At 42.9% G+C, this 26,714-nt stretch overlaps 1 protein-coding gene across 2 annotated transcripts in view; it reads right to left on the bottom strand.

The window, feature by feature from the left end:
• GALNT14 (polypeptide N-acetylgalactosaminyltransferase 14) overlaps nt 1–26,714 on the bottom strand; it is a 1,097,368-nt gene that overhangs the window by 466,492 nt on the left and 604,162 nt on the right. For both annotated transcript variants that reach the window (XM_085613021.1, XM_085613020.1), the window contains exon 3: nt 3,890–3,988. In XM_085613021.1, the coding sequence (XP_085469147.1) occupies nt 3,890–3,988 (99 nt within the window). The remainder of the gene's footprint in view (nt 1–3,889; nt 3,989–26,714) is intronic.

The raw sequence follows: 26,714 nt of genomic DNA, 5'->3' as shown, positions 1-26,714 counted from the left end.
GGCAGGGTGCGCTACAGGTAAAAGGTAGGGCATGTGCCTTAACTGTGTGGCATGTCCTGGTAGTGACAAACAGCCTATTTGGTTTCTCACTGCTGTGAAGCTGCCCTCTCATAGGAAAACATTGGGGATTTCCTGATTTGTGTTTCAGTGGTAATTCCTAACATGAGAGGAGTAGCCTGATCAAGTTTGGTATGTTTGGAATAGTGGTAATGAATGCTGCGTAATGGTGTTTGCAGATTTATTATCACTAATTTAGAAATGCCACTTTTAGAAGTGGGCATTTCTGTGTGCTATGTGTCTTTGTGCCTGCCTGTTTTGTATTGCATGTCTGGCTCTGGATGACAGGGGCTGGGGAGGTGCAGCGGCTCCAGAGGGGCTGGGTGAGTAAGCGTTAGGCTGAATAGGCCAATCTGCATTTAGAGTAGTGGGAGGAGTAGCACCTGACCCTGAATAGGACTGTGCCTGCTTTCCACAATGCTGGCTCCGCCCCCCTGTGGTGTGTCTGGGGCCAGAGCCTACACTGGCAATGGGGACTGTTGTGCACTTGTTAAGTGCCACCCAGAACTGGTTTGGACTAGGTCAAGTGCCCCTTGCCAGGGCGGAACAAAGACTGTAGGTGATATAAATATTGGGGCTGTGACCCCATGAAAATGTTGAACATTGTGCTTACTTGGAGCTGAAGGACTGCTGGGCGCTAGGAGGAACCACCACAAAGGACTCCCCCTCTGCTAGAGGGCCCTGTGAGCTGGCCTGCCTGGGCCCAGCTCTGCCCTTGCGACTTCGGGTGGGCTCAGTGCATGGTGAGCACGTTTAATGGTACTGTCTGAGCCCGAGGAAGGGGGCTCCTCTCTGTGAGGCTTAGCGTTGTGGAATTTCCAGTATTGGCAGGCGGGGCTCTGCTACTTGGCCCCGAGCCACACAGCAACATCTAGCCAGCGCAGCATTGTCCTCAGCCAAGAGCGCAAGGAGTGGGCTGCTCCTACCGAAAAGCATGGAAGGAGCCCAGGAAATGCCGTCATTGCTCCCCAGTGTCGTGGAGAAAAACGTGTAAGGAGCACAGGCTGCTTGTGGCTGCACCGCCCCACAGACTCCTCTCTTCGTCACCGCCGTGCATTGCTAGGCACCACCGCAGAGAGGTAAAACCACAAATGGAAGCCGGGAGTAAGGCAGAGTCGTGCCTGACAGTGGGCACGCTGCCGTGGCAGGAGAAAGCCCGTGAGGAGACAGGAAGTCAGGCGAAGGACGTCTGGTTGTGGGCGGAGTCCCATGAGACGGATCGCGCTGGGAGCCTTGTGAAGGATCCATGCTTAGGGGAGGGGGCATTTTGGGGTAAGCCCAGGACGGGCCCCTGCTGCAGTACTTTGGATGCTGCCTCATATGACTGGGAGGACAGCTGCCAGATCCACACATAGTAATGTGTACACCCGGTAAGGGTTGGACTATTGGGTACTGCTGATCATGCTCAGGGTTGGTGCATAGGCACCCCGCATTCACAGGTAACGTTTTGTATGCTGAATTGGCAATAGGTGCACGCTACTATTGGGTACTAAGGAGCACTGCTGATGGTCTGCCTAATATGCTATGCTAGGTGATTCTATGATGTTCATGTCTAATGCGTTCATGCTAAGTGTACTGTTGCCAGTAGTTACTGGTTGCTTTGGCTAACTGTGAGTTTGGATGGTTATGACAGTGGCCCGATTGGCCCTGTAATGTATATAATCCCTGTAAAGTCATACTAAGTGCCAAGTGGCACAGTGTATATATGTGATTACGTGCTGATGTGTTTTATGGATAATACAAAGGCTATTTTTACTTAACCTTGTGTGGAGTTTCTCTTGTGGTGTGCCTAGTGTGTCACTCTATTGTACAGCGCTCCGACACCTTTGGGTAATGTCCGCGCTTTATAAAAATGCACTAAATAAATAATATAAAAACTGCTGTGTGAGTGTGTTGCGCAAAGGCTTTACACATTGCCTCTGGGATAAGCCTGACTGCTCTGCCAAGCTACCAAAGGGGTAAGCAGGGGTTATCTTCAGTGTGTAACTCCCTTGCCCTGACTAGAGTGATGGTTTCTGCTTGGCTTAGGCACATGCCCTAGCCAACCAGAAATCCCATTTCTAACAGGCAAACAGTACTCTTGTGTGCTATTAAAAGGTGGCAGGGTGTACTGCTTCTGCTACTAACTCCATGGCCCTTTTACTGTTTATGAAATCTGCAAAAATGTTGACATGCTTACATATATCCAGATGCTCTAAATGTGTACCAGGGGTATGACAGAATTTAGGATTACTAACTGACTGCATAATTATAATAGAAAGAAGAAAGATATGATGCGGCGACAGCATGTTGTCTTCAAGTTCTTAATTACTCCCCCATTTCAGCCACAAGTGAACTTTCAGGAGTAGTGAGAGAAAAGGCTTCAGATTAATAAAAGAAAATTGCTTTATTCTGATTTCTCAAGTGACTATGATTATCCGTGTCCATTTGGTGCAGTGGTAGTGTTGCTTTACAAAGTGTTCTTTTGTGAGTAGGGACACACAGTAAGTTTTAATCACAAAACAGGATATCGTAGAACTGTCCACAAAAATTGGAGAGGTACCCTGCTATTAAGAAAGGGACAGCATCTCAAACGTGAATTCACTAATAGAAACACTCCCTTTCATTGGCACACATTCCTGACTTGATTTCTAGTAGAGATGTAAATCCTTTATCGCCAATTAACATGTATATATTATCACTACACACCGACCCCTGTATTACGCAAAAAAGTCAAATTTAGTACACATTTGTTTGTATTAAAAATTGTAGGATAGTATATACAGTACTGATTTGTGATGAATTAAAAAAAAAGAATTTTTACATATATAAAAAATCCCTGATAGATGTCTTGCTATCAAAATACAATTTAAGTCACTTTTTCTGATAATTCTGAAGCACAGTACTAGAAATTCACAAATAGTTCAAACCAATAAAAAAGTTGTTGATGCGGCATTTCAGTGGTTTTATTTATTCTCTCCACCTTCTTCGGGACAAACAATTATAATAAAAACATGGGTGTACCTATATATTCGGGGGAAAAATGCTTTCTGTCTTCTATACCTTTTCCGGTTTAATCCTCATATGGGTGCTGTATTTCTTTCTTTAATCTCTCTTTTCACATTGTCCAATATTTTCTCACAGAGATGGATTAAATAATATTAAGTAGCATGTCTCTACCCACCTCAGTTATTAATGCAGTGGTGGAGATGTGCGCATTGTTTCTTCATTTAGAGTATAAATATACAAGGAGCCTTTATATTTTGCTCACTGCGTCAGGGTTATCTCGTTCGATATCCTTCTTTGTGATCTTCAATTTACACAAAAAGACCCTCTCTCGTTGTCCAGGGTTTTCAAATTCTCTACTAGAAGTCATATTGAATGGAAGGTATGAGTCAGTGAATGTGTGCCAAGGAAAGGGAGTCGTTCTATCATAGAACTGTGACAGCAGTAACAAATGCATGACTTCACTTGAAATATGTGTCCTATGAGTCTTTTTGCAGCAAGGTATCTTCCGGAAGAGTTATCTTTGGTGAGGTTTAAAGATCTCACTGGAATGACACATCCAAGGAGTGCTTTCCAGAGACTGTAAAATCAGAAAAGGAGTAATGAGAAGCAAAATGTGAGCAACATTAGACAGAAGAGTAATACACAGCAAAGCTATATAACTAGTTCAGGTCAGATCAGCCTACATATGTTCTAGGACTCCAGTGAAATCCTGCCCCAAGCTAATATTGCATTGAAGATATAGCATGATTACAATGTCCTCCTATAATCTGTATCATGTGTACAAGGTTTCTAGAATAGGACATTTGAATGTATTTAAAATAGTCTTCAGTAACATATGCCTTACCTCCTTATGGTTCTTAGGAGTGTAGATCTTGCTTCATTGTGGAAGGTAATAATGATACTAGTGGGTGGAAGATCTTTTCTATAGTGCAAAGTAGTACATCTGAAAACAAATAATCACGTTTGAGTTAGTTTGTTACACAATAAAATTATATTCAACAACAAAGATAGCTCATGAAAAGATTTCCAATTGTTTAAAACTCTAATATGAGGAGTACTGTTTTCTAGCAAAGCTCAATGACATTTATTTATTATGATGTCAGTCCATGACTAGCTAAATGTCTTAAAGTAATAATATAGTTTATCTTTTAATGTCTATACAGTGCCATTTAGTGACAATAGTAATTTAAAATCATTCGCAGTTAACTTTTGGATATGTTTTTTTCATTCTGCTAAAAGACATACTAATCAAAGACGACGTGTTTCACAATTGCCAATAACATAGTAAACATCTAAAAATTCAGAAATTTGAGTCTCAGATTAATACTTCATAGTTTAGCCATGAGGTTTTTCCAAACCCATGAGTACGGAGCAGGTGTTGAGGAATACATACCAAACTTTTTTTCCATAAGTCAACTAATAAGCCAGCCAAATAATATGTATGCACCTGTGATACATTCTTATAATGCAGACAGCGTTTACATCTGCTGGTCCACACGCTTTTTTGGTTCTCAGGTACAGACCGCTTTAGTGGTCTGTAACATAGACCTATTGTTTCCAATACATTACATAAACTAGAATTAGGCTTTTGTTTATTTTCTTATTCATGATAGGATGGCTTTGTTGGCTATCACACTTCACTGCTCCTTATTCAATGGTCTTCTTCACCATTCTTGTTCTTGTCCCACCCATAAGCATTTTGATCTCACAGTGGTCTGATTAGATGAGACATCATTCCACTACTAACGTGAGATCTTGCTGAAACTATTTTCTGTTCTTTTCTCACTTCTCACCCTCTTCCGCATTACCTGCTCCAAAACCCTTTCTTTAGCAGTTTTTGCTGCCTGCCAGGCTGCCATCAGGTTTTTTTTTTACCATTTCAAGATGGCTACCTTTTTCTGCTCATGTGCTCAAATGAACAGTGACACCTTTGAGTGTTTTTTCTTTTTGTATTTTTTTAAAATCCTATTTACAGATTGGTGCCACAGATGCCAATATATCCATGGCAGATATACTTGAATGTCATTCGCTAAAATATTACAAATGCATTCACAAAAGGCTGCCATGGATACAGGCACATCTGCAGCAGCCATCTTTGAACACATTCAGTAATATTTCACAGACCCCTTTCAAGATGCCTACAAGGGTTGCATGTGACTATATGACAGCTATCAAAGTAATAAAAACAACTTCACAAAGCCAATAGGTTTCACTGCTGAGATATAGTATAGTTTACAGAGCTTGTTTATTGAGCTATGGATACTGGGAGAAACTGAATTTCTGTTTGAGATTCACATAGTGTTGTTCTTGAATACCTTTGTAAGGTTACATAGAAAGAACACAGCCCCTTCTCTTTCATTTCTCGATGCTGGATCCACCAATGGGTCAGTATGCACAGAAGGAGTGAACAGTGTGTTACATAGAGACCCTCAATGTAAGTGTCACACCTGCGAATGCCAGTACAGAAGCCTGACACCAGAAAGAGATCAGAAAAGAAGACAGCGGCACTCATCGTGACAGTTTCCTCCTCCCTAGATGCTGAGGAAATCGAATGTGGCAACAGCTTTATGCAAAGTCAAGTGCCAGGGACTATTACAACGTTTTGTGGAAATTGTGCTAAGAAGGACATCTGTGGGTGTAGTGATCACTGATGTGATTGATTGTGGGACAACACACATTGGCTAATGAACTGATGCGGTAGACAGTAGATCGTCAGTGACTGTCGGCAATAGTGGTCATTCTTGGGACATTCTGGGCTGCCATGGCATGATTGAGCGCGCTCCTAGGAGGATGCTGTTCCTAGCTTAATGTTGCTAGTTACTAGAATATAGTGGCAAGCCACAGCATGGCAGTGTCTATAGAGGGAGATGTTAGATTATTTGAAGAGAGGCAGCAGTCTTGATGTGAGCAGTAGCTGACCTCTCACACAGTCAAAAAAGGAGCACCTAAAATAAGAAGCACTCATGCAAGCAGCAAGGCCTTCCATGGAGAAAAATTATTGTGATCCAGGTAGAGTAAAACCAAAACAAAGTTACCACTATGAAAACAAATCCAATATAATTCCAACAGTTTTACTGAAAAAAATGTAAAATAGTAAAATGTTATGATTAAACCACAAAATAGGGTGTATGGAAAAGACACTGTTTTTCGAGTACCAGACAATCTCAGCGCAGCTTTTAAATTAACAATTAAGAACTTGCCAGACTTTATACATTATGCTGTGGATAACTTGTTTTTTACCACCTGCAGTGTTCCAATGATGTTCTCCACGGGTGGTAAACACGTATGATGAGCTAGAACTACCGACGTGATGATAATGGCAATCAAAGGAAATGTAACAAAAATATCTGTCTAAATTGAATTCACTGAAGTGTCTGCAGCTTTGCACATATTTACTACATTGCCCTCAATGTATGGGGTGGGTTACTGATTCATGTTCCATCCAAATACAACAGAAGATGGCCACTGGTGAGTGCCAATTTGTTGTGAGTGCGGCCATGTTGTAGGATGGTTCCTGTGGCCAGTGGCGGCACAGTAGAAACAGCTGTTAAATGAATTGCTATGGAGGCACTGGCCTTTCTCTGCAGTAGACAGTTTGCCAACCAGCCATTGTTAAGCTTATCTTAGGACATCCACATGAGTGAAACACGTGTCAGGATCTAGCACTAAATAGATTTCAAGACAAATATCAAGTTTTTACCTCAATGAAGGAACTGAAACTTTGCACCAATTGACTAAATTGTCTGCTATGATCTGGGAAGGCTACTGAACTATGTTTCATCTAAAATCCGTGCTGGGGGTTGTTGGCGAGTTCCAGTTTCTTTTCAGTGCACCCATGTGGGCATTCCTTTGGAGTAAGTGTCGATTGACATTCACAATAAGAAATGTCCCTTTGAATTTTTGTAAATGCCGAACAAAGTGCCAACTTTGTGGGTGCCGCATCATTTCTAGTGACCATCCCTTGCGGCTGCCCACCCAAGTCTGTTCATTACAACTCTTTCCTGTACTTAGCAGCTGTGGAAAATCCATTCAAATTCCAAATTTTGCCAAGATTTAGGGTCAATCTGTGCAGACAAATTCTGCAGATATGTCGTTTGCTGAACAAGTAACACTTTTTACCCACTTTACGGCTCATAAATGTCTTTGAATTGTACAATTATTTTATAGGTAACAATCATGGACCCTCATTAAATATGGACCAGAGTTTGGGACGGTATGTATTGGAATTTGCCGAATCTGATATAGAACCCCCAATTATGAGTTTGTCCCAGACAATGGGAACTAAAATTCATATATTGGTACCTGATACACCAAAATTCAAATGTCCTACTAACTATCAGGCATGTTTCCCTGATATTTTTCCAACATGGTTGGCCTAGTACTATTAGTTACCAACTCCTAATGGAGATACATGTGACAACAGGAGTTGCGCACATATTGCAATTACCCGGGACACTGGCAATGAGGACCTTAGTGTCAACATTCTTCAGAAGATCAACCTCTAGGAACAGATGAAAGAATTGTTATTCCCTTGAGATAGTTTTGTTACCGTTTTCCAAGAACATCACATGCAAAGTGAAATACTTTTTTAAGCCATGTGTTAGTTTATCAACGTGGACGGCATTGATTCTTACAATATATTCATAAGCAGTCCCAATATTTTACGATTCAAATTGCGTCTGAACTGTGTCTTCAGGGATTTCACACAACCCAGCTTCTTGAAAACTTCTCTTTGCATACTAAATGATTTACAGCTTAAGTAAGAAGATAAATCAATTACAACAGAGCAGCACTTGTACTCTCTCGAAATACACATTTTCCATCAATACTTTAATTAAGAAAAACTAGGTAATTGGAAAAAACTGTTTTTTTTCCTCAAACCAAAATGACACCTTAAAAACCATATCTTGAGGCCTATTTTAGATGTTAGATGGTTCTGAATGTCATGACCCAGTCACGTGTGTGCCTTTAGTCAGCATTGTCTAACCAAGTTCTAGGGAGGCCTGATCAATCATTGGTTTCAGAATAACCACTGTAGATTCGAGTTTGCCATCAATCTTGTCATCCTGGAGCTCTGTTGGGCACCCTAACTTAATTTAGACATATTGTTGCAAGTGGGTTCCACCCATTTAGTACGCCAGGATCTTTTTGCTTAGGTTCACCCAGTGTTTGGAACTTAATAGTCAGTGTGTCTCTCTACCAGAGTCTCACTCCTAGTAATTTCATGCTAAATTGGACTGCGCATGTTTACTGCCACTGTCTGACTTTTCAGGATGAGGCTGCTGCGACACAACTAGGGCAACACACACTGGGCTGGTTGCATGTGAACATGGGTTCACATGTGTGGGCACATGAGCAGGCTGCATGTGAGAAGCTACAGTTGTGTGCAACCTGGTAGCTGCACACAGGTACCCTGCCCGTGGCAGTTTAAACTACAAATTTAACCTGTCATAATAGCACTTCTTGCAGGCCTAAACCACCCTTTTAAATAATAATGTCACCCATATGTGGGCCTTATTGCCCTTAAAAGCAAGGTGCATGATATATAAAAGAAGGGTATGTAGAATTGTTTTCACATGCGCTTATTCTGAACTATCCCTAAAAATGACTTTTAATGTAGCTAGTCTGGCTCTTTCCATATGGAACCATTGGGCTACATTTTTACATCTATAAAATTCTAAATTCAGATTGGTAGCAGCTAGAGAAATACTTCTTCACTCATTTGAATTGCAATGTAGAATCCTCTTTAATGGGAAAAGCCAGATTTTAAATTATTATTTTGGAAATGCCACTTTTAGAAAGTTTGTATTTTCTTGCCTAAAGTGTCTGGGGCCTTTTTGGGAGTTTCCAGCGTTCTGGATGGGTGATGACTCTCCCACTGAGAAATGTGTATTGGAGTCAGACAGTGCTCAAAAGCACCTGAGTGTAGAGGGGAGTGGATCTTCCTGACCGGATGGCTGGGGAGGAGATGTGCCCTGCCCTGAATACACTTCAAAGGGACGCCAGCCCATTGTGTCACTAGCAAGGCTGGTACCAAACACAAGAGAGAGCAGAAAACTGATACAAACCAGTTTTACGGTTAGACAAAGGGGTGACCCCCACTCACAGGCTGCACTGGGCATACAAGTGGTATCCCCAAGACATGAAGGAGAGCAAGACCCTGGACCTGGACTGAGGACTCTATCTGCAGCTGGCCCCAGGACTAGTGGATCTCTCAAGGGCCAGTCATGCTGGCCCCCTTACATCTGCTGAGGGCCAACTGGAGGAAGACCTGAACTTCTGGAAACCATCAGGAAGAGGGGAGCATTAGGAGCCACGTACAGGAGAAAGCTGATGGAGAGAGCCAGGGAATGCAGCATCCTACAATGCCGTGTGCACCCTCTGGAGGCCAGGAGACCTGCTGCAAACTGCTCCAGGTGACTATGGCCCCCACCAGTAGCAAAAGGAGCACACAATCATCCCAACAGGGCCAAACTTTTCACTATTAAAATTAGTGACCCTTCTCCCTTGTAAACAGAGAAACAGAGTGCATGGGGCTCCGCTGATATTTCTTTAAATAACCCTGGTTTGGGCCATTGCCGTGGGGATGGTGCAGGATGGATTTATTTATTGCCCTAGGAGGAACAGGCATTCATGTGGCCCCCTCCTTTGTGTTCCAATAACCCAGAGGACCAAAGCACCAAAAAAACAGCCCAGTGAAAGCTGAACTTAAAGAGTTTAAGGGGCTGGGACCAGGACCCTGAATACAAAGGAAGGGTCCTAGGACCACATCGCCATTAACCACATCCCTGCAGTTGTCTTCTAATCCCCATGTATCGGGCGCAGTCGAAAGAATGGCAGCTTCTGCTATGGAACAGCTCATTCTCGGTTTAAGAAACGGGGTTATTGGTTGAGCAGGGTGTAAACCCTTCTCAAAAAACAACCACAATACTTGTCAGGGTGATAAACAATTGTCACAAATTATCCTGTGCTTAACCCACTGGTATTTTGGTACAGAAGAAGTCAGGCTTAACTTAGAGGCAATATGTAAAGTATGTATGCAACACTCAAATAGATATAAAGTGAAAACACAACACAACAAAAATCCCAAACCACTTTAGAAAAAGGGACTATATTTTAATAAATAAAATCGTCCCAACATGAATTAAATCCCTTACGTAAAACCATAAGTTATGAATTTTTAAAGTTTTATATGAAAAATAGCGCATAAAACATCAAAGCGCTAATCACGGGTATCTGGTCATGTGAGACTGGGGCAGAATAAAGAGTTATAGCCACCCATAATGGAGTTTGGTTCAGCTGCATGAGATTGCAGGCATCAAATGGTTAAAACAAGAAAATGCCAACTATCTAAAAGTGGCATTTTCAGAATTCTGACTTACAATTCGACTTTACATTTTTAAAATACAATTCTTTTGAGACAAAACATGTCATTTCTACCTGTTCTGAATCAAAAGTTAGCACTTATTAAATGTAATAAGGGAGCCCAACGTTATCCTATGGGAGAGGTAGGTGTCACAGTAGGGAGAAACGAACTTGGGAGATTTTCACTGCCAGAATATATAAAATGTAAAGACACATGTCCTATCTCTAAATACAATTGCACCCTGCCCTATGGGCTGTGTAGGGCCTACCTTAGGGTGATATCTGTGCATTAAAAAGGGAGGTTTAGGCCTGGCAAAAGGTTTATTTTGTAAGGTTGAATTTACAGTTTAAAATTGCAGAGGCTACAATGGCAGGCCTAGACATGTTATTAATGACTAACTGCATTGTAGAATATGTGCTGCATGCCCACTAGTAACATGTAATTTACAGGCTCTGTGTACATGCAGTACCATTTTACTAGGGACTTCTAATTTAATTTAATATGCTAATTGAGGGTAAGTCACATTTAACATATTTAAAGGAGTGAGCACAAGCACTTTAGCACTTGTTAGCAGTGACATAGTACACAAAGTCCTAATGCCTACAAAAAAGCAATCTTGAGAACAGGAGGGGAGAAGGCAAAAAGCTTGGGGAAGACCACACCAAGGATAGCTGGTCTACCAGATGGCTGGGAGGGGGCCTTCCTGGCAGTGCTTGAGTGGGCTTCCCACGCTGCCCCACCCTGGAAAGATACTCGGGTGTCTCACGTGGGACTCGGATACACCTCCTCAAAAAAAGTAAAGAAGTTGCGCACAGTGAGGTCATATGCACCAAAAAGGATCTTGGCCAAAGCCCCAAATAAACTATTCACTGCTCAATGGAGTATATTGCTAATGGTAAATGTGCTAGACATAAACATTGCAATGCTTTATTGGCAATGATGGTTATTGATTTCAAATGATATAATGGTTATTTATTTTAGAATGGAGTTATTGGTCTACTAATTTGGTGACTCCTTGAAAAAGGCCAATAGACTTGCCTTATATTTTAATACAGTACCTCCTTTGCAAAACCAATAGGCTTGCCTGTTAATATGGTGACTGTTAGAAACGGTGTCTCTAGTTGGCAGGGGTATGTTACCCTAGTCCAAGTAGGGACCACCGGTTCCGACAAGGTAGGTCCGAAAGCACCCAGGACCACCCTCTGGTAGCTTGGTGCAGAGCAGGTAGGCTAAACTCAGGAGGCAACCTGTAAAGTATTTGTGTAACAAGCACTCACACCAACATAGTGAATTTCCACTAAAAAAGGACAACACACCTGTTTTTAAAAAAAATAAAAGCATCTTTATCTAAATTTTAGGCAAGACATACAAGATGTTCACATATGCCAAGAGCTTTCCCTTGTAATACTTTCTGAGTGCTCTTGGTAAAAAAAAAAGGGAATGAACTTGCAGGTTCTGGAAGTCTTTCAGGCCAGTGTTCATGAAATCACCAGTTCAGTCTCAGGTATTTGTGAGAATGACCCCTGCCCCAGGCGTGGGGAAGGTCACGAGGAAAACAGTCACAGGCTCAGAAAAATGTGGTCCCTTTAGTCCCGGTGCTTGTCTCCAGTACGCAGGCCCCTTTTCCCTGTATAATCTGGTTTAGACCAAGTGCGGCGCTCTTACAGACGAAATGCTGCCACACGAGTCAGGCTTCCAATGGCAATACGCCCCACTGTACCGCCAACCAACCCACTACTGCAAAAAGTGGTGCTTTCAATGCTAATATGCCACCGGTATGCACTCGATCAGGCCAGGAGGCCGGATCTGGTCTAGTTATCGCAACCCCCCCAACCTCTTAACCCCAGGCCGCAACCTGGGCCAAGTTGAAAAGGCACAATTCGGCTTGCAGCCTCAGCGGCTGGCACGAGCCTTACCTGCGGTGGGGGGGATCTCCGTTACTGCCGGTGCCTGACCTTGGGAGCGGACGAGCTCTCTGTTGTCCAACACTGCAGAGACCGGGATGAACTTCGTGCCTTGCAGCACGGTGGTAATGTCCTGCCGGGCGACTCGCAGCTCTCTCAGCGACGTGTCTTGGGGGAAGCTCTGGTTACTAGGCAACGCCCCGCGCTGGCACCAATCTCAGCACGGCGCTCCCCTAACATCGCGGGGGAATCTCTGCAGTGCTTCCTGAGGCCCCCGGGCCGGCGGCGGTGAATTTGGACTCACAGGGCTTTCTGGTCACAGATTAGCAGGTACACTGCATGTTTAGCTTGCCGGGCCAGCGGTGGTGAAATTAGCATACACAGAGCGTTCCTTTCGGGCCAGGGGCGGTGTCCTCAGGGGGCAATTTAGATCGCGGTTTGACTCGGGCCCACGGCAAGGATCTCGGGGCAATTTTATTGCTGGTGGACATCTCCCAGGGGAGTGCAGCCCCGCACACACTGCGTTGTGGTTGATCTTGAACCCAGAGTCCTTTTTAAGCAAGGCAGGTTTAAAATTGGACGCAGTTCCATGGGCAAGGTGCTGCAGGGACAGTCTTTGGCATCTGTAGTGTCCTTGCGAGCCCCCCAGTAACTAGGGGGCAAGTCAGTGAACTGTGGAGACAACCTGGAGGTGTTGTTTTAGTCTTCCCTAGCAGGGCAGATCAGCAGGCAGTAGGGCAGCTCAGCAAGTTGGGGCAGCAGTTCCTGGGAGCAGTCAGCCTCAGCAGTGTGGCAATCCTCCTGGCGCAGCAGTCTCCACTCCAGCAGAGATTCTTCCTGGTCCAGTGGTGTAACAAGGATGTGTGGCCTTTTATACCCTGGTGTCTAGTCACTAGAAGGGGCAGAAGCTTATGGAAGGGTCTAGGGGGTTCTGGGCTGTTCCCTGCCTTCCCTGACCTTGCTCCTGGCTGCCTACAATGACAAAGGCAGGTTTGTTAAGCCTATTGTGGGGCAGCCGGGCCCAGCCTATTCATGTGTAAAGGTGTGAATCACCACTCCCTCCCCACAACCCAGGAAGGTTATCAGCATGCAGATGGGAGGGGGGGGGGGGCTGCAGTGCACAAACTAAGTGCAGGCATGAAAATGTCTACTTTCTAAAAGTGGGATTTCTAGAGCAGTAGTGCCCAAACCCCATATACCACTAGAGAGGGTTCCCTGCTATGAAACCAACTATACCAAACATGACATACTTATTAGGTCTCAGTCAGAAGTTATCCCATAAGGGGGGTTCCCAATGTTAACCTATGGAGGGGTTAGGCCTCACTGTGGTAGCAGGGGCCTGTGTCAGGTATGCAAGTGTAACCATGTTTTTAGGGGAGAGCACACTCACCTTAGAACTGTTTAGTAGTGGTAAGGTGCCCAGAGTCCTAAGTCCAACAAAAAGGGGTTGTCGAAGTGGGAGGCAAAAGGGCAAAAATGTAGGGGAAGACCGCCCTAAGGCTGACAGGTCCAACAGTGACCCCTTGACAAAGCCAATAGAATTGCCTTTTATATAATTTTAGAAACTGCTACGACTGGGTTTAGCAAAAGAGCTGTGCACCCTACTTCCAATCACCCAACAAAATTACTTTCTCAGCATCTGGTTCCATAGGAATTGTCATCAATAAACATCCAAGCATCCACCTCCACAGAAAAGGCAACGCTAGTTTCTGTCCAAATCATCTACATAGGAAGATGCCAGACAAGTGGACTTCATTCTCCAGAATCCATCTCCATAGGAAAGCAATGCATCACTATTCTTCATAGCCCTCTTGGTAACAGCTCTCTCACCCATACTCCCCTTCATCAAAGCCTACCTTACTCAAAGCAACTTCAATGAAGCTCCGAAGACAGTACAGGCTCTCCCACTCATGATGATACCCATAATAGACACTGACAATCTTGTCACCTACTGGTCCATCTACCCTTTATCAGCGCAATCACTGAAAATCAGTCCTTACAAGACTTCAAGATCACGTCATTACCAAACATCTTCTGCACGAATATCAATGAGTCTACAGATCACTCTTTTGCACTGATCCAGCTACCTTACAAATCAAAGATTATGCCTCCTGAACACAGATAAAGATGTTCCCTATGTTCTGATACTATTAGACCTCTCAGCTGTATTTGAAACAGTCAACCACTCTCTCCTCAGCCACACTCCGCGGAATAGGATGGGAATCACAGGAAATGTTCTACCTTTATTCTGTTCCTGCCTATCAAACCAACACAAACTCATTCACATGAGAATCTCCAGGTACCACAAAATCCCAATTACATGTGGACATGTGCAGGAATCCATCTGTCCCATATCATCTTAAATCCCTACATGGAGCCTCTTGAGCTTCTGCTCACAGATAACATAAAATCCACCAATATTCTGTCAGCATGCCTCTGTATTGAAGTCCTCCTAGTTTCACAAAATCCAACGCCTAAACCATTGCTTTAACTACATCAAGACTTGGATGTTCAGCACCTACCTGAGCTTAACATTACTTTGCTTTTGCCCAAAAAAAACAGGAAACAGCTAGTTTAATACCATGAACAAAACAAGGGAAAAAGAGGATCTGGTCGGTCCATCATATGTCCTCCCTCTGAATAGATATAAATAAAATAGTGTCATATTCCAGTTACTGCTACATACAAATGTGTTTGGAATTGAACAACTCTTCACATCAGTCATTCAGGCCTCAAGGGATATCCTTTTCAAGATGCACAGACCCTCACTCACCAAGGTGGCATGCTTCATCAGCAGGTCCTGCTCCACATGGGTGGGGGGGGACTATGCAATAACGAACAGGCCTCATAATAGGAAACATTAGAGGTGATCTCTTTCTTAGCATATTGTGGCTCTAATGGGCCCAAAGTGCATGCCCAGGTTTTACTGGAGCACATGAGATGATGATAGTTTGTGAAAATGTAAAATTGTCTATGATAACCAAAGAAAACTATGATTTAAATCCATGGCAGAATTAAAAAGAAAATATGGACCTATAGTACATGAGTAGTCTGTATGTTTGTCACATTGTCAAGATGTTTCTCTCTGATTTGCCAAGAAGTTTTCAAATGTGGCAATTGGTAATGACCTGTGGAACCCCAATCTACTAGTGGGCACTCTGTGAGAGTAAGGTGATAGATATGCCACAACAAAATGATAGTGTGAACGCACATCTAAACATATGAGGATTAGTCCAGATTTAGGACCTTGCACTTGCTTATGCAAGTAGTGGTACTAATTGTAGTTGGTCAGGACTCCTGTAGGATAAAAGGTCACTGGACACCCTTTTAGCTATTTATTTAGGTATGAGTATCCAGGTAATTCACGTAACCATGTCCAATGGATCCTACATCTGTCCATCCTGAAAAGGATATCCCTTGTGGCCTAAATGGTCAACATGAATAATTGTTCAGTGTCAAACCCATATTTACGTAGCAGTATCCAAACGTCACACTATTTATATTCAACAGTTAGCCCAAACCTAGCTTAACTACCTGAACCTGGATGGATTTCAACCCCAACTTGTATTCAATGTCAAGTCTCTCGGATTCATCTTGGTCACTGATTTCATGCACGAGGAACACAATGCCAATGAAACCAACATACCCTGCTACCAGATCTCACAATCAATGAAAGTGAAGCAACACTGCAGTTCAAGCCATCATACTCTCGGATTTGCATGGTGCCAATGCCTGTTCGTTGGCCTTGCAGGCTCCATAGTAGCCTCTCTTAAGTGCATCATGCATTTTTCCCAGAATGGGTCTTCAAAACTGCAGTTCAAGCCATCATACTCTCGCATTTGCATGGTGCCAATGCCTGCTCCATGGCCTTGTAGGCTCCATAGTAGTTCCCCTTAAGTGCATCATACATTCAGCAGCATGCCTCATAAAAGGTTTGAAGAAATGTTACTTCATCACCCCCACCCGGATGGCACTACACTGAGTTCTATGCCAGCCCACAAAATCTTCAAAACCAGCTGCATAATCTACAAAGCCATCACCACTGAAATTCCTACATTTCTGACTGGCATGCTCACCACCTATTGTGATTCTCAGAACATCCACAGCCACAACACTGTCAGACTGGAGTGGAAATTGCCTCTATAGATAAGTTAAAAGTTCTTTCATGGAACATCAACGGCCTGCGTTCTAGTCCAAGAAAGTGGAAGATTATGCAGTACCTTCGAGATTTTGATGCTCAGGTACTTTTATTACAAGAGACCCATCTTACAGGAAAAGAGACTCTTTCTCTAGTTAAAAAAAATAGATGGGTCGATTTCTGTGTATCTACCACACAAAATTCCAATACCAGAAGGATCGCGATTATTTTCAAAAAATCATTAAAAGCAAGGCTAGTTGATAAACTCGCGGATTCAGGAGGGAGGTGGCTTATTGTTTCGGTAGTTATAGCTGGGGCCCCAGTTACCATAGTAGGCTATTATGGGCCTAACCAGGACGATCCATCAGTTCTAAGTTCTGTGTTCTCTCATCTCCTTCTCTATCCAGAACCGATCATCTTGGCCGGAGATTTTAATGTGGTCTTGGACCCTATTCTTGATAAATCTCCGTCTAACAGACCTACATCCCCATCTAAAACTAGATTCTTTTTACTTGATAAAATGAAGGAGTATGGATATGGTTTTCAAACCCCCCTGAACCCCTTGTGCGTTCCCAGATTTATTTCCAATTCCACTACTGTTATGATTTAATCTCTATGTATTAATGGCCTATTTCTTACTCATGAGCCTGTTTTCATTTTGTGCAGTACAATCTATTGTGTTGTAGTGGCATGAACTTGTCGCATTCTTTAGACATATTTTAATGAAATACTTTGACATGCATTTAATGTTAATACTTCTGTATGGATACCTTTGCTTGCATCAATAAAATCCTTCTTTCAAACTTAAAAAAAGGAGTATGGATATGTGGACATATGGAGACTTAAATCTGGGCTAAAACAGGGCATCTCATTCCGTAACTATAAATACCACCACCAGTCAAGGATAGATTTAGCGTTGGTCAGTCAGGAATTAGTTAAATTGGTGCGAAATGTTTATTATCTCCCTTTCCATCTTTCTGACCATGCTGCTTTGTGCCTGGAATTGGTTGGGCTGTCGAAAACCACATTTAGAACTTGGTCATTTGACCGCTCACTCCTCAATGTTCCAGATGACATTTCCTTCTTAAAAACTGAAACACAGTATTTTTTTGATAATAATACCGGGTCCGCTTCTTCAGGTTCTGTATGGGACGCATTCAAGGCCTTTTTGCGTGGCCTAATTACTAACAAGGTCTCGTATAAAAGGAATATCTATAGAGACACGGTCACCTCGCTGGAAGCCGATATGGCTAGGGTGCAGGAGAACGTCCTGCTACATCCTGTCGCTCCACCAGAAATACAGGAAGAGTGGCAAAATAAACTACTTATATTAAAGGGGGAATTGGGTTCTATCTTGAATTTACGAGTTCTTCAGAGATGGGAGGCCAGTAATATGGCCAACTTTGAATATGGAGAAAGCGCAGGAAAGCTTTTGGCTTGGAAAGCAAAAATGGATCGTATTAGAAATAATATAGATCAAATGTTGGTTGAAGGAACGGTCCACTCGGCAGATAGGGATATTAGAAGTGCCTTTCGCGACTTCTTTAAGAACATATATCATGAGGATAAGAGCATTGATGCGCGACAAGTTGACGATTGGCTGAGTGGAGTATCCCTCCCCTCTCTTTCGCCTGACCAGAAAGCTACCTTAGATAGACCTATTACAAAAGAAGAGGTAACTGGAGCTATCTTAGATAGCAAGAAGGGTAAGGCATCAGGTCCTGATGGCCTCCCTTCGGAGGTTTATCTGGCTCTATTACCAACAATAGTACCCTCCTTAACCCAGCTGTTCAATCAGATTTTCTTGGAGGGGGTGTATCCTCCTGACTCGTGGAACGATGCTTCCATTACCTTGATATTGAAGCCTGGTAAACCAGCTGAAAGCTGTGGGTCATATAGACCGATTTCTATTTTAAATTCGGATTACAAGCTTTTTACATCTGTCCTAGCCAAAAGATTGGGGGAGGTGGCACCCTGTATTTTACATCAGGACCAACGAGGCTTTGTGAAGGGCCGCCAGCTCTTCGAGCTGACCTATGATCTGATGGGTGCCATCGACATGGCGACTACGGATTCCTTGCCCTTAGCTGTCATCACGTTGGATGCCACCAAGGCCTTCAACAGGGTGAACTGGACATTCCTGTCGGGGGTCTTGGGGAAATTCACATCGGTGAGGGTTTCCGTGGAGCGGTTAGTTTGCTGTATCGGAATCCCACAGCTTCCTTGTTGGTCAATGGTGAATTGTCAGACCCTTTTAATATCACTCGGGGCACCAGGCAGGGCTGCCCACTCTCCCCTCTCCTATTTGACTTATACATCGAGCCCTTTGCCCAACGGCTGAGGGACGATGTTAACATCAAGTCTTTTATCTATAGGGGATGGGAGAGGAAGGTAGCCCTGTACGCAGACGACATTCTTAGTTTTTCTTCAGATCTGAGTACAGCACTACCCGCGGTTATTGCACAGGCTCTGGATTATGGTGAGATGTCTGGATACCAGATTAATGCATCCAAAACAGAGATGATGCTGTGGAATGAGGCTGAGCCAGTGGCAGGGGCCCAGCCAAGTCGTTCTATGCGTTATCTCGGACTCACCATCGTTAAGGACATAGATAAAATCGTACCGCTGAACCTAGACATTGTGACAAGAGATTGCAGAAAGCTTATGAGGTCTTGGTCTTCGCTCTCTCTTTCCACTTTGGGTAGAGCTAATTTGGTTAAAATGTTTATTTTACCCAAAATTTCCTTTTTGTTTAATACTATTCCGTTGTACTTTGAACCTTCTATTTTAACAAAGTTGCAAGGCCACATTAGTTCTTTTATTTGGAACAATCACATACCTCGGATAGCATGGAAAAAGATCAGGTGCCGTAGAAAAAGGGGGGTCTAGCAGAACCTGATTTACAACTATACGCTTGGGCTTTTCAACTTTCCCATGCCAGGATGCTGCTTAAGATGCCGACAAATGTGGGAATAGGCAGCATGTTTGCGGCGTTATTGAGAGGAGGGGGAGTAGACCAGCAGGGTTTTTTGCTTAAATTTGGGGATCCTAAGTTTTTTAAAAAGGTTAAGTTGAAGATTTTGTTGGGTTTCACAAAAACATGGGTCAAATTAAGAGGTGCAATAAAGGTGGGTTATTTTGCAAGTAGGTCACCACTGTGGGACTCTCCAGGTTGCCCGGCGTGGCTCCTTGATAGTTTGGCAGCACCCTTGAGAGAGGCAGGTCTGGAGGTTTGGGGAGATCTTTTTTTAGATGGTGTTTTGCTACCTTGGGACCACATATTAGCTAGAGTGGGGTTGGGTCTCACTAAATTCAAATATCTACAGATGGCAAGTTGGGCCCATACTCAGAGCTCTGTTAGGGGCAGATTCCAAATAGGTGGCGATAGCAGTATATTGACCCTGATGATGGACAAACCTCCTGTACCTAAGGAGTTTTCGTTCTGGTATAATTTGTTGCTAGAAGAGGTCGACGGGGAGTTTGTCTTACCTGAGACATTGTGGAGCTCCTCTTTTCCTGGAAAAGATCTTGAGAATATCTGGTACTCCTCCTTTAAGATCTTGTGGGATACAGTGAAGCCGGCGAGGTTGCGTAGGAACCATTTCTTTACACTACATAGGGCTTATTATTCTCCACAACGGTTATCAAAATTTTCCACTGAATCCACTGTGGCATGCCCTAAGTGCGGGTTGCTAGCAGCCTTGGACCTACATATGTTCTATGAATGCCCATTGTTGTTACCTTTTTGGGAAGCTATCAGTACTTTGTTGACAATATCCGTGGGGCATCAAATCTCAATCAACGCATTGCTCGTAATTTTTGGAACATCACTGGAAGTCCAAGGTCCTGTTAAAAAACTCTTGTTTTATTGTATCCTACTAGCAAGAAGAGAGATTTGCAGGAAATGGAAGGAACCACTGCCTCCCACTTTGTTAGATTGGCGTACATCAGTACTGCGAACCTCTAAAATCGACCTAGCAAGATCTGGTAACCCCGAAAAACTGGATTTCTGGCACCTTTTGAACTGGTCGTAGGTGTGTGTGTTTTTTTTTTTTCCACTGTCCGATGATTAACGCTGCTTGGTCTGCTCTCTTTACTAGATATACCCGAAATCGGGGTTTCCCAGATTTGCAATCTCGTGGTGCCCTCTTTGGAGAGTTTGAATAATACTGAGTGCCATTCCAGTTGGTGATGGCGCTACCAGTTTATCTGCGACAGTGTAGTTCATTTTTCTCTCCTAGAGCTCCTACGTGACCTCCCAAGGACAACATTTTTTTTTTTTAAACCAAAAAAAAACACTGTCAGACTGGAGACATGTCCATAAAAAGAAAAAACAAGACAAAAAGCATTCCCACTGTATGCATCCAGATCTCAAGGGAAATCCCCAGGTCCATCATAATACATTAACAAGCCATTTTTACTCTTAGAAACCATCTGACCCTGCAATCATACATTGGCTTTGTTTTTGCCTTGGGCTCGGTAGAGCACTCCACTGCTTTTCAGCTAGGTTCACACTATATAAATACTGCTCACATACATACATACATACATACATACATACATACATATATACATACATACATACATACATACATACATACATACATGCATGAATAAATACATGCATATATACATAGCTACACACATAGAATGAAGTGTAATCTAGAGAGAGTGGGGAATGAAATGGCCCAGTTGCCATTTGGGTAGCCCTAGGACGTTAATTTGTAGCTGAGAAGTAAGGCACCTTCTGTTGTGTTTGAACACCACAGGGAATAAGTTCATGCCTTTGTGCAGCAAGCTCAAAGAGACTTACATGTTTTGATCGTGCTCTTGGGTAAAACATCAGAGGGAGAGCTACAGTAGCTAGAATCACAACTTCAAAAAAAGGCGCAGAGGATTTGTCATCACATCTGTTGTAGACATAAGTTTTGAAAGCTATGCGAAAATCAGACAAGCGGTAGGTGCTGAATTAAATATTGATAATATTCGGAACACATAAAAGAAATTGTGGTGGCATTGCTTGGCCTCACTGTAGTGAAATACGAGGTTAGGAGTTTATTCACACCAGGACATGTAAAACTTAAAAATTGTGTGTCAGACCTTTTGATTACAATGTACCCTGCTCTATGGCCTACCTAGTGCCTACCTTAGGGGTGAATTATATGCAATAAAAGGGAATTTTAATGCTTAGAGGGGTGGGGGCATATTGCCAAGTCGAATTGGCAGTTTAAAACTGCATTCAGGCTGCAATGGCAGACCTGGGACATGTTTGAAAGGGCTATTCAAGTGAGTGGCACAATAAGTGCTACAGGCCCACTAGTAACATTTAATTTACAGGCCCTGGGTATACAGTATACCACTTTACTTTAAATATGCAAATCAGGTGTAAGCTGATTTTACCATGGTTTAGGAAGTAAGCACAAGCACTTTAGCACTGGCTAGCAGTGGTAAAAGGCACAGAGCCCTAATGCCAATAAAACAATAATTTAGAAAAAAATAGGAGGATGGAGGCAAAAGGATTGGGGGTGACCCCACAGAGAGGGACAAGTTCAACATAAGCCCCTCCAGCCTAAAGTCAGGGTAGACTAATCAATACCTTCATAGACTTCCCCGCTCAGGCAATAGAACGTGGACAATGGCCCTTTAATTCAGAGTCACTTGTTTGTTCTATGCCTTCCTGAACTTAGTTGAATGCCTGTGTCTCCTGAGCCACTGGACTCATCCATGGGGAACCCTTCTATTCACCTAAGGATCCCATCTGTGCAGCACCTAACCTTAATTTGCCAACTGATGCACCTCAGTAGGCAGACAATACCACCATGGCCAACAAAGTTATGTGGCCTATTCCACCATCTGGATAAAACCTCTGTCCCCAACTGAAGGAAAACTCTGCTCATAAGTACAGCAACCAATAGAGGCCACTGAAAGCTGTCAGTGGCACACTGTCTGTATCATGTAGGGGTCTTCCTGGTGCAGGTCTCCAGCCCTCTACCTTTGTGACAGGGCAGGGTGGACCTCCAGGTCAGAGCTGGCAACACTTGACTGGTCCCACTGTGGACTTTTTCTACTTCTTGCTCCTCCATCTGGGCTTCTTTCTTTCAGGACACCATGTGCAGCTTTCCCTACCAGCTCTCCTACTGCTGGTGGTACCTCATTTCCCAAAATACAGTCAATGGGGATCTCGGGACTAACTATGAACCTTCTCAGGGTCACTTCCCCACTCCATTCGAGGGGTGACAGAACCATGGGTCAGACAAAGTCCTGCTGAAAGGCCTGATTCGTCCTACACACCTGTTCGATATACTGATTTGGGGACACCAACCATTCCGCCACCATGGTCTAGCTGGCACCGGTATCCCTCAGAGAAGTCACAGGAATCCTCAGACACTCAGATACTAACCCAGACATCTGCCTCCTTTGCAAGCACCATGGGGTCAGCAAGTTTGCCATCAATTCAATGTTGGCATATCTCTGGAAAACAATGGCTGAACATATGCTTTCTTGCAACTAAATAGAACAGCCTCTCATAAGTGTTGACCTCATTACCATTCACCCAACCATACAGTGCCTTACAAAAGTAGTTCACAAAATCCTCCCAAGACTGGTGAGACACAGTTTCTGACTGTCCCTAAACCTTACAGGGAATTCCTCTGGAGTGAGACCAAACTTAGTGATAAGGGATGCTTTCATGGTGGTGTAGGACATCTGGTCAGCCACCTCTAAAGCCAAAAGGGTATCCCTCCCAATAGTTTGCATGTGCCTCCACAGACTATCTCACCAAAAATCCTCGGGGACCCTCTCCATTCTTAGGGATACCTCAGGCTGTGAATCACATATCAATATCATTCCACACATGACAGATGGGCACCAAGTCTTTGGGTGTGTGGACCCCTCTGTTTCCACTGGACACTGTTATGTCACTGCCACCATTTCTGCTGGACTCTGAGACTTGTTTGAGCTTTAGGTCCAGCTCCTTGAGATTCTCTTCATGAGCCCACAAAAGTTTCTCTTCCTCCAGAGCTATCTTCCTCTCCTCCAGGGCCCTTTATTAGCCTCCCACTGCCTCACTCCCTGTCACTTTTGCAGCCAGTTCCAGCTTCAGTTCCTCAGGTAACAGGTGGTGGGAGAACAAACTGCTTCCTGTGCTCACTCCTGTGGGTCTCCGACACTCCTCTGGTCCTGGGACCTAGGGCAGACGATGGTCCTCTTTTCCCAGCTCTGGAGCTGTTGCAAGGTCATGCTCATCAGTCTCTATTTCCTCCTCTTCATCCATTACATCCTGGTCCTCCTCATCATCATGTGCTGCAGCTTGCATTCTGTGGCCCTCCTCCCTGGCTCTGAGGGCTATCTGATACTCAAACTTTAGAGCGTCATTAGCTAGTTTCAGTCCACTCTCTCTGCACAAATTTTTCAACTGAGCCATACTGTAGCTTTCCATTGTGTCAATATCCAGCTCCATCTTTGCAGGCAAGAGTCACAGACACACACAATGTGAGGCAGGAATTAAATTTGGCAAAATGGAAATATATGACCAATCGAGAACAAAAAAAAAAAAATCTGGTATCAAATTATTTATATTGGATTTTTGTTTAACACAAATCACTGTATGGTACTACACAAAGACAAGTACTGAAGTCCACCGATGAACAGCAAAGTGAGAAGTTGGGTTGTTGGTTGAGGATTGTGTGAGCCATTCTCAAGAAACGGCCACAATTCGGATCAGGGTAAACCACAAACGCCACTAAATTAACCTGTGGTAGCTTGGCACCAAAACAGTCAAATATGTAAAGTATTATGGAGCAACCAAACACTAATACAGTAAAAATACCACATGAGAAAACTTCCACACCAATTTAGAAAAATAATGCATAATTTAATAAATTATTTGATACCAAAAAGACACAAATGCAACTAATAGTACCGGATATATAAAATGTTAGAGATTTAGTTAAGCATAGTGCTTAAAAGCACAAAGTGCTAGCTGTGGTTATCTGGTCGTGCTGGACATGGACAAAGTCAGATGTCCAGGCTGACCGCATTGAGCGAGGGCTCGATTCAAGGGCCAAGTTAGGCATCTTAAATCCAGGTTGAAGAGTGTTGCCAGATCCCACGTTGAGGATGTGTCCTTCAGCGGTTGTTCCAATGAGCTGCGGGCTGCGATGTGAGGTTCTACATTGGAGATCCATCACGCAGTTGCAATTCAAGGGCGCTTTGGGCTGCAGTGTAAGGTCCTGCATCGAGGATGTGTTGCACAGTGAAGGTTCTGAGGAGTTACAGGGCTGCAATGTGGGGTTCTGGACCAAGGAGTCACCATGCATCAGTGGTTATGAAAAGCTGCAGGGTTCTGCATCAGGGTTGCGTCACATAGCGGCAGTTCCTGATGCAGCACTGCAGGGAGATGCATCACACTTCGTTGATTCTGCCATAAGGACCCCAGCTGGGCTGGCAGAGGGCCTTCAAGCCCACTTCCAAGGGCCCAGGACTTGGTTGGACCCGCTTGGGGGGACAAGACTCATAGCAGGCAGAGTCCAGGTGCAGGGTTCAAGGTGGCTGGAGCCTTTTTTGTCCCTGAGGCTCTGATCAGGATGCCAGCCAAATAACCCTGGATGCCACTCTGGTGGTCCCGGGTTTGAGATGCTGGTCCAGTCCTCACCCAGGAAGCTGGGCATCAGAGTAGCAGTCTTTTTTGCACCACAGCAGCACAGCAGTACTTCTTCTGAATCTTCGACAGGTCCGGATGTGAACTGAAGAGTTTGTGTGAGGGTCTACTATTTGGTTCCATGATGGAATATCGTTAACATAAATATCGTCAGAAATAAATATCGTCACTAAAATATCGCTTACATTAATATCGTCATCCTATACTTAAACAAGAATTCACACAAATATCGATTTTTTTTTATCGACAACCCTAATATCGTTCACACTAATATCTACAACATAAATATCGACTACTACATTATCGACTTTATTTTAAATATCATTACCTTAGACATTTATATCGACTACACTAACATCGACGACCTATCTGCTTATAGAAATATACAAAAAATATCGTCTTTTTATTACCAACTCGATATGCACGATTCTTTTATTTTACTCACTTGTTTTTACTATTTTACTTTACAAAACTATTCACACATATAATTATTTAGTTTTCCTAATACTTATTGATATAAAAATATATAATATATGTTAAAAAAAATTACATTTACTGATACTATCATACACTCCGATGGCCTAAATGTGAAACACATTTCATTATTTTCTACATATAAACTATTTACATATAAAACAAATAAGCACATATAAAACTTTTTACAATATACTTTAACAAACAAATAGTGATGCAACAAACTCTTACGAAAATAACGGTTTTCTAATTCGAAATTACGTTCTCGACCAATGATTTTGAAATTTCACTAATTGAACCAATCAAAAGCTACCATTAATTAACTCGCTAATATAAAAACAATTATACACTTAACGTAATTTACCATTTTTGGCACAAACTTGGAGAAAAACGGTTACCTTGCTGAGAGAAGAGAATACAAACCTACGACTACAACTACAAAACGTCATACTACACTTCAAGTAAGTAAAATCCCATTGCTTTTTTCATTCGAACTTAGCAAAAAGTAGATAAACTCCCTAATTTAAAAACTGTTCTTCTTTAGAGTGAAAACAAAACATGTTGAACTTATCAACAACGACCAAAAAATTAGATGTAAAAACATTTATAAACTACCTTATCCATGTCTACTTAGATAGCTGATAAAAATTATTTAAACTTGCTAAGTAAATGTACTATTTACTTCATATGTTAACAACTACTATCATCCAAATACTATAAGTAACACAATGATTATTTTTTCCACAGACTCTACAAAATTATTTACCTATCTACAACTACACTACCAACATCTTCTACTACATCAAGTAAGTATAGTCACTGTATGTATAACAATTCTGAAAGTAAAATCAAACACCTATAACACTAAATCATGTCTTTCAATTATTCTTTAACACTACTACAGAACTTAAAAATAAGAAAATTCAGAAAGAGAAATAAGAATAAAAGAATTGCCAGTGAAGCCACATAGTAAGTATATGTTCACGCTTTTTCCTGCTCTTATACACATCTCTGTAAATCGTCTTCAATGTTCTTAAAAATACATATATATATTTTCCACAGATCTACCTTAGACATGGCAACTGGAGCTACTTTCATTACTTCGCAAAAAGGGAAACTAATGCTGAA

The sequence above is a fragment of the Triturus cristatus genome, chromosome 6 (assembly GCF_964204655.1).
Source record: "Triturus cristatus chromosome 6, aTriCri1.1, whole genome shotgun sequence".
Classification (NCBI taxonomy): Eukaryota; Metazoa; Chordata; class Amphibia; order Caudata; family Salamandridae; genus Triturus; species Triturus cristatus.
This window is presented reverse-complemented; position numbering and strand designations above follow the sequence as displayed.